Consider the following 10,782-nt stretch of genomic DNA (forward strand, 5'->3'; position numbering starts at 1 on the left):
GAAACTCTCTCAGCTACTAATCGAACTTGTTTACGTTCATCATCATTCCATACCGTAGAGCCCTAACCCCAAAAGAATCACGATCAAAGACCATCTCTCAAACCGTAGTCGTAGTTAGAGCGTTTATCGAGTGTATTGTTATCCACACACCAACCGATTTGATGTATTTACGAATAATGATTTTATTATTGGCCGTTTACACACGTTTCGTACTTACTTTCGTTTACAGTTGGTTTAACTACTTTAACTACTACCACGCCCACAAAGCATGTTATAACCATTAACCAGAGTCCGTTCACAACTGCCACCAAGCCACCGCATCCGGGCCATTTTGCCACGGCCACGACCACGGCCAAAACTGTGGCCGTAGCCGTTGCCGGCGTTCCGAAGCAGCTAACAATAACCACCACGACCACCACCAACAGTAGCAGCGGTAGCGCCAACGGCAATGGCAATGGCAACGGCAGGAGCCGGCCACCAGTCATCCCGCCCATTATGACCACACCCCAGGTGGCCAAAACCACTGGCAGCAGCACCACTACCACTACCGGCAGCCCCAGGAAGCCATAAAGCGATAGTGGGTGGGGCGGTGTGGTGCTGCTCCTGCTCCTGCTCTTAGACTGCTCAAAAATAAGTTCCATTTTTTATGTTGCCAAAATTCGATTTGCATATTTGTTTATTGTTTAACTGAATCGTTCAAATTCCTGTTCTCGACATTTCCAAACGGAAATTAATTGAAAAACTTTTTAACTACACCATTTTATATGTTATTATATTTTAAAATTAAATCGAAGACAATGTAATTTTAATTTGAGGCGAGGGCAGCACATTCCCCAGTACAATGAATATTGTATTATTGTGATTTTAAAATTATTTTTAAACGTCAGCGAGTTACTCATACCCAAGTCATTTTTACTCAGATCCATTCCGCTTCAATCAAGCAATTTCTCTGGCGCAAAAGCTTCAGGCATACCAACTAAGGAGTACTTTTACTTAATACCTAATACTAAAAACGAAAAACGAAGAAACTGAATACCCAAAACTGATAACCGAAAACTAAACATTTAATCTGCAAAACAATGAAACAAATGAAACTATTTTTATACGTACGCCAAGTGAAATAAACCATGAAATCCAAATTGTTGAGCATTTGTTACTCTGCCCGCATTTGTTTTCTGCACGTGAGCTAACCCCAGTTGTATTTTGATTTTGTTAACCTTTGTTGGATGCTCGTAATTCTCCATCCTGCAAGTTTGTTAAGTGTTCGAGTTGAAGCTTCCCCGCTTTGATTGCGTCTCTGGAAAGTAATTCTTTTGGTTGCCAAAACGAAAACGAGAAAAGTTTTCAGATCTCCGGGGCCGAGGAAGTGGGGCAGTCAATCAATCTATCGATCAATCAATCAATCGTTGTAAGTAACCCTGAATAATTGAAATATATCAGTTCATTTGGCAAGTAAGTGGAATACTTTATCAATCATCTAGAAGTTTGTTTGTCATCCCATAAGATGCGGTCTTATGCTTATGGAGTCTATGCCATTTTAAACTATTCCCAGGTCAACAGCAAGGCAAGAACAAGCCCAGCTCAGCTCCTGCCCATGTGGAGAAGGCTTCCACAACGTCTGCTGTGAACAGCGAGGAGCCTTTGGACCTGGCCGATCTGGATCTCTCGCGGCTGCGACTCAGCAAGAAGGATTTGGAGACCTTGTCCAGCATAACGCCCGGCTTGCCCAAGTGTTTCCAGGAGCAGCTGCTGGCCAAGCTGCCGCCCACTCAGGCGCGCAAGTTATCCCGCACGCTGAGCGTGCAGACACCCAGTGCGAACAGTAGCTCCTCCACGCCCAAGGCCGCCTACAAACGCAGCCAGAGTGGCGGACGGGGCTACCAAGCGGAGCCACAGCCGCCGGAGGAGTTGGCGGACTTCAAGGCCAACCCACTGACAGATGCCCCCAAGACCACAGCCGCCAGCACAGCCATTTACCGGCGAAGCCTTAGCCGCAGCCAGGCACCCACTCAACCGTCTGGCCAGGATGTCGAGAGTCGGCCAACCCAGGCGGCCAAAAGCCGCAGCAGCAGTGTCTGCCGCGATGACTATGGCAAATCCTCGCTCTGCAGCAGCACGTACACCAGCGACATTAGCGAGAAGTACAAGTACTACTCCCCGTACTTGAGCAAGTCCAGCAATGTGAGTCCAGCGACGGCCTCAAAGGAGGCGGCGGAGAAGCGCTACAGCGGTGGCCTGGGCCGACCGCCCAGTGGTTGTCTTTCGCCTCCACCGCAGCTGCCACAGGTGGCTGCCTCAGAGGGCACCAGCTCGCTGCGGATCGGACGCTCCTCGCAGCGCCGAATCTCAAGGTTTCTGCGGCCCGACTTCTTCGATGAACCCCGGGATCGAGAAACCCAAAGCATGCTGAGGGAAATACGCGAAAAGTCCATCGATCGGCAGGATCAGGTGGAGGCGCAGGCCCAGGACTTGAGGCGTCGCAAGCACAGTTTGCCCAATGTGGAGCAGGCAGAGCCACCTGCAGACGCAGCACCCACCAGATCCTCCATGCGGCATTCGCGCAACAAGAGCATGGAGCTGTTCACGGATGCCGAATCGAATGGACAGGCTCCGGAGCCCATCAAGACACCATCGGCCAGGCAGCGAAGTGTGTCGAGAGCACGGGAACTGGAAACAGAACTGGACAAACATGAACTGGCGGACAAGATACTCCAGGAGTTGCAGCTTCTGTCCGCTGTGAGAACGCAGCATGAACAGGACCAGGAGTCTGGGAAAACGGAAGAGACGTCCACCATTAGGAAGGTGAAAAAGTTGAGACCCAAGGAGGCCCCAGCAAATGAGCCAGAGGCTACCAAAGTTTCTTCCACGACCACCTCAACTACCACCACTTTGGTGAGAAAAGTCAAGAAGGTGACCAAGAAAACGGATGAAACCACCAAGACCACTGCTTCCGAATGCACTGATCTGGCCATCTCTGCTCTGCCCAAAGAAACCAAATTAAAGAGACCCAAATCGTATCCAATGAAAGATCTTGGCTTGAGCATCAAATCCTCTACAGATCTTCCAGAACCAGCTGCCTCACTCCTGCCCAGCAAACTGCCCAGTAAGTTGCCGTCAGGACTCACCAATGAGTCCGCTGGAGAAGCAGCTCCTCGAGAGAGTCGCCTGATGCGACCCAAAAGCTATCCGGCCACCAAGCTGGCCACACCCAAGGAGCTTCGCAAAGTGACGCGAAGTGGAGCGGCCATACCCACAATAACAGAGGCTATTCCGGCTCCCTCGGCCATAGCCACACCCACTAGTTCCAAATCTACTTCCGAGGAGAAGTCCCTTTCGGCCACACCAACCGGAACCATGTCCACCATGACGGATGCCAAGGAAACCGGATCCTCATCCGGCGATTCGCGACCCACGACCATCAAGAAGATCATCAAGGTGTCCAAGAAATCCAAGCTTATGCCGCCCACACCAGTGACGCCGACCACTCCGACCACCACAACCACCAACACTGCTAACACCACACCCGTGGACAGCTCCAAGGAGTCCAGTCCGGTGATCAAGGCCAAGGAGAAGTCGCCGGAGAAGAAGTCCAGCAAGGGTTTGCTCTACGCCCTAGGCCAGAAGTTCGAGAAGCTGCGGGACTCCGCCATGAACAAGGAGAAGAAGGCGGGCTCAACTGGAGCAGCAGCCGCTCTGGCCTGCACCCAAAAGCAGGGATCGCCCGAAGAGCGCAGCTCCCCGGAGAAGTACAAGAAGAAGGTGGTGGAACCGGAGAAGTCCCTGGAGCTTGGAGCCACGGAGGACAAGCGGGTGGACAAGCGATCCCGCTTCGACACCATGCTGCGCACCCTGAGGGAGAGATCCGTGCCCAGATCGCAGCCCAACGGGCGGGTGAGTCCGAAGCGAGCGGCCAGCGTGGAGGAACTGCATGCGGGATCCCAAGAGAGCCAGGGAAAACCGGGCGGAGCAGTGAACAAAATGTTCGGAGGCTTCTTGCGCCGCTTCGACAGGGAGAGTAGTGAGCAAAGGCGGGTGCGGAGCACCCGATCCACCAGCAACATTGAGCGGCAGGTGCGCGAGGAGCAGGACCAGCAACTGGACGCCTCTCTGCCCACCTCGCCCATCTACCAGAATGTGGTGAAGGCCACGAAGGTGCAGGCTGCTCCAATGCCAGCCACCGAAGAGAACTGCAACTGCGAAACAGCCTGTCCAGACTGCCGGCAAAACAAGGGACAGGACCTGGCCACCACCACCACCACTACCAATGCCCCGGCCAGCAGCAAGGAGAAGCGGAAGGGTCTCATGTTGGATCTGGCCAGCGCCAGTGTGTCCAGCAGAGGAGCGACCGCCGCCACGGCCACGGCCACCACCAGCACAACCCCCTCGAATGGAAGCAGGTATCGGGGATGCAAAACCAATCCGGCCTTGATAAACGGCAACGGGGCACTGGGCATGGGCATGGGCATCTACTCCAACCTGCCGCCCTATCCCGGAGCCATCAAGAGTGCCAGCTCCAACAACAGCTCCAGCCAGCAGTCCGTGGAGAATGCCACCAACAATAACTCCACCGTCACGAACAACAACAATTGCAGCTCGCAGACCTCCGGCTACAGAACCTCATCGGCGCACGAGATCAACCGGAACAATCCGCTGTTGACGCCCTCCTTCGAGAACATTGCCAATTACTCCTCGGACTCGCGCAGCTACCAGGATGACTGCGCCAGCACCTCCACCTTCCTGTCGCCCACCGAAGAGCCGGAGCTGTACTTCGACAACTGGTCCATTTGCTCCGAGGACAACTACATGCTGCATGCCACGCCCTCGCCGACGGTGTCCCGCTTGTCCAGGGCCTCCTTGTCGTCGCCCACCCGCTGCTCCGAGAGCTCCGATCCCAACGAGAGCGTGATCGACCGGATCAAGCGGCGCAGCTTCTACAGCCGCTTCAACGAGCAGAAGAAGCCGCGACGCACCAGCAGCATAGTGGGTCCCTCGGCGGTGCGGGACTACTACCGGGAGCAGCAGGCGGCGGTGAAGGCGCGCTCCAGCCACAAGCTGCATGCCCCGGACCTGGATCCGCCCCCCGAGCCCATTCGCCGGACATAGCCCAGCAGTTCTTCAGGCCCCTCAAGCTGAGTCCCGTGGGAACGGAACTCAAGCCGCCGGTCTACCGCTCTGCCCTGGACTACTCCGTATCGTCCGTGGCGGGGGCCACCACCAGCAAGCCGAGGAAGAGCCTGAACGACATCAGGAACACCTCGCCCTCGTTCCTCGGCAAACGCTACGACACCGCCGACTACAGTTCGGTGCCCATGCGGTACAAGAGCTCCTCCAGTTCAAGTCCGAGCAACGGAGCCATTGCCAGTGGCTATTACAACACGTACAATCCGAAGCGCAGGTCGTCGTACACGCTGAACGGCAGTCTGCCCACTGCGACCAGCGGAAGCAGTGCAGCAGGAAGCAGCCACCTGGACGGGTACGCCACCCTGGGCCGGCGATCCATCCGGCCGTATGACCATCGAACCATGTCCCTGCTGGAGCCACCGACCACGAGCAGTAGCCGGAGCGGCGAGGGATCCTCCTATCAGAGGCGAGAGGCAAGGACCCCTGTCAGGGATTACACCTCCAGCATATCTCGGTGAGTGGAGATTAAATCACAAAACGATACAGTAAATATATATTTTTGAAAACCAGTGGTACATTTAGTTAACATTTAAATTTAATTTTGAATGGATAATATAAAGGGAGCAATTAATCTGAATCGTCCATTACAAAAAATCATAATTATATCGTTAAATATCACTTTGCCTAGGCAACGTCGTAAGCCGTTTAAAATTTACATTTTTCACTTTCTGTGAACACTTAGAAAGAATTTTCATTGTTAAATAAAAATGTTAAGTAACTAGGATTAACTGATTTATGTCTTCCAGCTCCGGATCGCGATATCGCACTTCATCGGCCACGCGCAGTCCGACAAACATTTGATGTACCACACCGCAGAATGGCTTCTGCATCTTCTGCTACTACTCCAAACGGAAGAAGGCGAGCTCCGGCCACGGACACGGAGTCGGAGTCGGAGTGGGAGTCGGGCACGGACATGGCCAGGCCATGGGAACGCCGACCAACACCACCGCCTCCTCGTCATCCTCGCGTGCCAGCAGTGGCAGCGCCAAGAAGCTGCAACCTGCCCCCATCCATAGCCATCACCAAAACGAGCAACACAAGTTCTAGACTGGCCCCGCGGCTCCATTCGATGCGATCCCAGATCCAAATCCCACTTAGGCTTAGAGATTTTTGATAATTTTTTTATGGAACTTAGCCAAAGTTATACTCTAGTGCAGACTTTTGGACGCTGCCATAGTCGTAGGTTTGTTGTAGATCGGATATAGCGGAGTTTCAGCCATAGATCGTGACTCAATAATGCACACATGCATATACGATTCTCAAATGATTGTGCCTTGGTTCCTTCGGCGATTTTAGATTTAGCCAATAGCCATAAAACGTTGATTCTAATCTGTAGGTGTATAAGCGGCAACGGAAACTGTAATCTGGAAACCGGAAACTGGAAACCGAAAGAAAGAGAGACAGTCGGAACAGAACGAAACGGAAGTAAATGAGAGACGTGTTTCACAAGATATGTATATGTATTTTCTATGCTATTTTTGTGAGGAAACCTCGCGCCGAAAATGCGTTAAAATTTCTATGAAATAATTTTAACAATTTTTTGCATTATACAGAACTGATGGATTGTTTTCGATATTTGAATAGAGTTTAATAGGGACAACTTTCGTTTGCTAGGACTATTGATGTTATTGCGAAATAGTAGAAAATATGCGAATTGTGAGCGAAAGGGGAGAGTGGTTAGGTAAACGTAGCAACAATAAGCGAATTTAAAAAAATAACAAAACATGGAACAACAAATAATAGATCTAGAGTTTTGGGTAGAATCCGAATCCGAATTCGAAGTTCAAATTGTAATTGGAGCGTGAGCGTGCGCACGAAAAGCGATTTCTATAAATTAATAAAAACCGAATCACCAATTGAATTGTTCTTATTTGCATGTTATCCCACGGCTTCAATTCTAATAATCCGACTAATGACCCCCCGTGATCAACTTTGCTTTTGGAGCTTGTAGGTGGGCATAAAGGGAATGTAGTACGTCCACTTCCAGCGGCGAATGGCATCCATGCCACATGGAAAATCATAGTCGGTGGCGGTGCCATCGTTGATATTGTCATCACCCAGAGGCATCTCATTTGCCCAGTCGATCAGACCCCGCTCCGCCGGAGTACCCGGTATCACGTTGTCCAGCAGGCATCCCAGAACTCCTCCCACCAGAATTGTGGTGCCCAAAAGCACCGACAGTGTGGAGTCCACGGTCGAGTTGCCGGTGTCAATTGCTCCTGGATTCTTCTGCATCCAGCGGCACAGAACCATTGGGAAAAATATGGATAGTCCCAGGATATAAAGATTCCTGGCGGATCGCAGGTCCACGTACTGCAGCGTCGATAGGCCGAAGGCAATTATCATGCCAAACATCACGCAGAAGATGCCGCCCACCACTGAGTCGGGAATAAGGATGAAGATGGCTCCAAACTTGCCAATCACGCCCTGCAGCACCATGATCAAAGCGGCCCACTGGATTACACGTCGCGATCCAATCTAGAATGGAGCGAAGTTGGGTGCTATCTCTTAGTTTTTCTTTCAGTTATTATTACCTTGGTGACCCCGATGGCGCCAACGTTCTCCCCGAAAGTGTTGGTTCCGTTTCCAGCTCCCCACAGTCCGGCTAGAACAGTGCCCAATCCCTCGGTGCCAATGCCACGATTGATGGCGTGGAGTGGTGGCGAATGGGCGCCCGACATCTGTGACACCGTGGGATAATAGCTTAGCGACTCCACCGTGCAGGCCAGAACTCCGGCCAACATGCCCAGAACGCCGGACAGCGTCACCGAGGGCCAGCCAAACTGTCCCGGATACGGCACATAGAACCACTTCGCACTGGTCAGCACATTGAGGCGCACATCCGTTCGCGAGGGATGTGACGGAGGGAAGACATCGGTGGCTGTCAGAATGCCGCACAGGCCCCACATTATCATGATGGTCAGCAGGACGGGAAAGAGGCGGAACAACTGGAACTGCCGCACCTCCAATCCGTGACCCTTGCGGTAGGCCAAAATCGGCACCGATACGTTTGACATTATTTGCGAGAAGAGCGTCAGCATGGCGGTGGTACTATTTGGGATTTAGATAAAAAAATAGGCGTATGTTAAATGTAAAGCCTTTTAATTCGCATGGGTACATTTTAATTGTTTTTAATTACGATTTGCCAATGTTTTGATGTTCATATATGAAAATACATATATAATATACATATGTACAAATACAAAAAGTCACGTTTTCTGTCTTTTTTGTTAGCGAAGTCATAGTAATTGGCAGTTACAACCGATTCAACAAATAAAAAAGCTTCTATATTCTATTTAAAAATCATATTTAATGAGCCGTGATTTAAGAGCTATGAACTTAGAGAGCTATGACTAAGATCGTAGTAATACTCACCCCACAGCGATGCCCCAGTGCTTGGAAGCCGTATCCGCCGCGTGCTCGAAAAGCGTGAGGCCGACCAGCGAGACAGTGGGCACAATGGTCAGCGGAGTAACGTACTTGAGGATCTTACCCACCAGACCAGTGTAGCCCAGGATGACCTGCACCATGGCGGACACGGCAATGGCGCCGGACAACTCCCGCATCCGCACTTGCCACAGTTCCTCCCGCTCCGTCTCCTCCATGGCATCCATCTCGGCCTGCGGCGGACACTTCCACTGCGGCAGGGCCAGAATGGCAAGGGTGGGGACCAGAAACGAGATGGTTCCACCCTGGACAATGGGCAGTCGGACGCCCCACGTCGCCTGGAAGTAGGTGACGATGCCCGTGACAAAGATCATGGTCGAGATGATGATGCCCCTGTTGGCGTCCTCATCTGACATGCACAGCGCCGGCGTCAGGATGAAGGGTATGGAGACGATGGCTCCAATCATGGTCAGGTAGTGCTGGAATGCGAGGAAGATGCTCAGGTACCATGGGGGATTGTCGTTGATGGCGTACAGTAGTTGCGGCTTGGGCTTTTCATCACTTGAAGGGGTGTGGGCGGCTTGAGTGTGGGACTTGGACGCATCACTCTGGAAATTAATAAAAATGTAAATCAAATATTTCCCCAACAGACACTGATCGGAAACAAAAAATTTTAATAACAGCAATTGAGTCTATAATTACTGTAATAATCCAAGGAATCAATTAAGTTTCTTATTTTGAATAACCAATTATGGAAAATTAATGTTTAAGTATATGTTATGATAAGGCATAGCTCGGTTTGTATCAATTATATTTGTAATCATTAATTAATCCAAAGTTAATAAACAAATGCATATTAAAGAGACAAATCACCAAAAATATTGTTGATCAGTGTAATTATATTTTATTAATGCAAATTCCTATTTGCTTATGTTAATGAATGATTTTTAGTATCGGGCTTAAAGATTTTCCCACTTTTTATTGTATAATTGCAGAGTGGCGGAAATTTCATTGTTTTATTTATGAGTATTGCAATTAATAGTTTGAATTTATTAACATAACTATATGGAGGCAGGTATTTAATCTTAGCACAGGTTTGAGTGACGGCTCTGGTCGCCAATCGTGATTAATTGAGCGTGAGTATCAGTGCGGCGATCGTTGGTCGCCGGGCTCTCAGCTTGTTTAGATCAGTAATTTTAATCAGACCATAAATTAATAGCTGATGAGCGGTGCTAGTTAATAAATCAGAGTGTGTTGTCGGTTCCAACATTGTTGACTGAAAGGCTTGCGCCGCATAAGTATGTCAAATTACAATTTGACGATTTAAGACCGACACTTACACTCAGTCCCCCAAATCGTTTAAAAAATATTTGTGAATGAACTGTTAATTTCTGGGTGTTATCTCCCCGGTTTTATCCCTTAGCATCGCCATGCAATGTCGTTGGCAAATGGGCAACAATTAAGTGAGAAATGCAATTGAGCGAAGGAAATGCTTACACAAAACAAAACCGATAAAAATCAAAATAGGAACAGCATCAATCGGTAGCAATTATGCAGCGTAGAATAAAATTTCTCTTACATAAACACACGCGTTTACCACAAATTGATATTTCTATAAACTATAGACTTACGCCGTCCTCGATGGTAACGTTATTCAGCTCCATGTTCAAACGAGCTCACACTTTATATCCGCCATAAACTAATTGGGCTGAGATACGAACAAAAAACTCCCAAAGAATTCCGCTGTACGTCCGATCGCGACAAAGTCCCGAGACTCAATAGTCAGATCTATCAGACACTTGTCGAATTTCGCTCGATCGAGGGAAGTTTTATCGTATAGCTCTTTGAGAGCAAGGCCTTCAGTTCAAGAGTATTTGAGAGGAACAATTTGATTGCAGTACACTCTCTAGTATGGTTCTCAAAATAAATAGGGAATAGTGAAAGTAAAATAAGAAAATATTCTGCAGGTATATTACTTTTGAATTTAAATAACTTTTGAACTGAATGCCACAGAAAAACAAGCAGACAAAACTTATTTGAACAACCAAAAAACATCTGCAAGAAGTTATAATTTATGAAACTATATTGACTCCATTAAAGTGACAAAGTAAGCATTATAAAGATATCGTTCCATAAACTAACCAAATTTGATAAACATTTATATTATCTTTCGTTTTCGTTAGGCCATGAGCAGCACGTTTTATGATCAATTTT

At 49.2% G+C, this 10,782-nt stretch overlaps 2 protein-coding genes across 2 annotated transcripts in view; one reads left to right on the top strand and one right to left on the bottom strand.

Moving 5' to 3' along the window:
• The window catches only part of LOC108140515 (pneumococcal serine-rich repeat protein), a 26,296-nt gene extending 19,259 nt beyond the window's left edge, over positions 1–7,037 (top strand). Inside the window, 3 exon segments of the mRNA XM_017263316.2 lie at positions 1,553–5,080; positions 5,083–5,635; positions 5,928–7,037. Of these exon segments, the coding sequence (XP_017118805.2) occupies positions 1,553–5,080; positions 5,083–5,635; positions 5,928–5,982 (4,136 nt within the window). The 3' untranslated portion in view covers positions 5,983–7,037.
• LOC108140517 (solute carrier family 23 member 1) lies at positions 6,933–10,348 on the bottom strand. The gene is made up of 4 exons (XM_017263325.2): positions 10,200–10,348; positions 8,557–9,176; positions 7,716–8,232; positions 6,933–7,659 (listed from the first exon to the last, which is right to left on the bottom strand). Exons 1-4 carry the CDS (start codon positions 10,230–10,232, stop codon positions 7,108–7,110), a joined length of 1,722 nt encoding a protein of 573 aa, XP_017118814.1. The 5' UTR covers positions 10,233–10,348; the 3' UTR covers positions 6,933–7,107.
• Between the last annotated feature and the right edge of the window lie 434 nt (positions 10,349–10,782).

The sequence above is a fragment of the Drosophila elegans genome, unplaced genomic scaffold (assembly GCF_018152505.1).
Source record: "Drosophila elegans isolate 14027-0461.03 unplaced genomic scaffold, ASM1815250v1 contig_476, whole genome shotgun sequence".
Classification (NCBI taxonomy): domain Eukaryota; kingdom Metazoa; phylum Arthropoda; class Insecta; order Diptera; family Drosophilidae; genus Drosophila; species Drosophila elegans.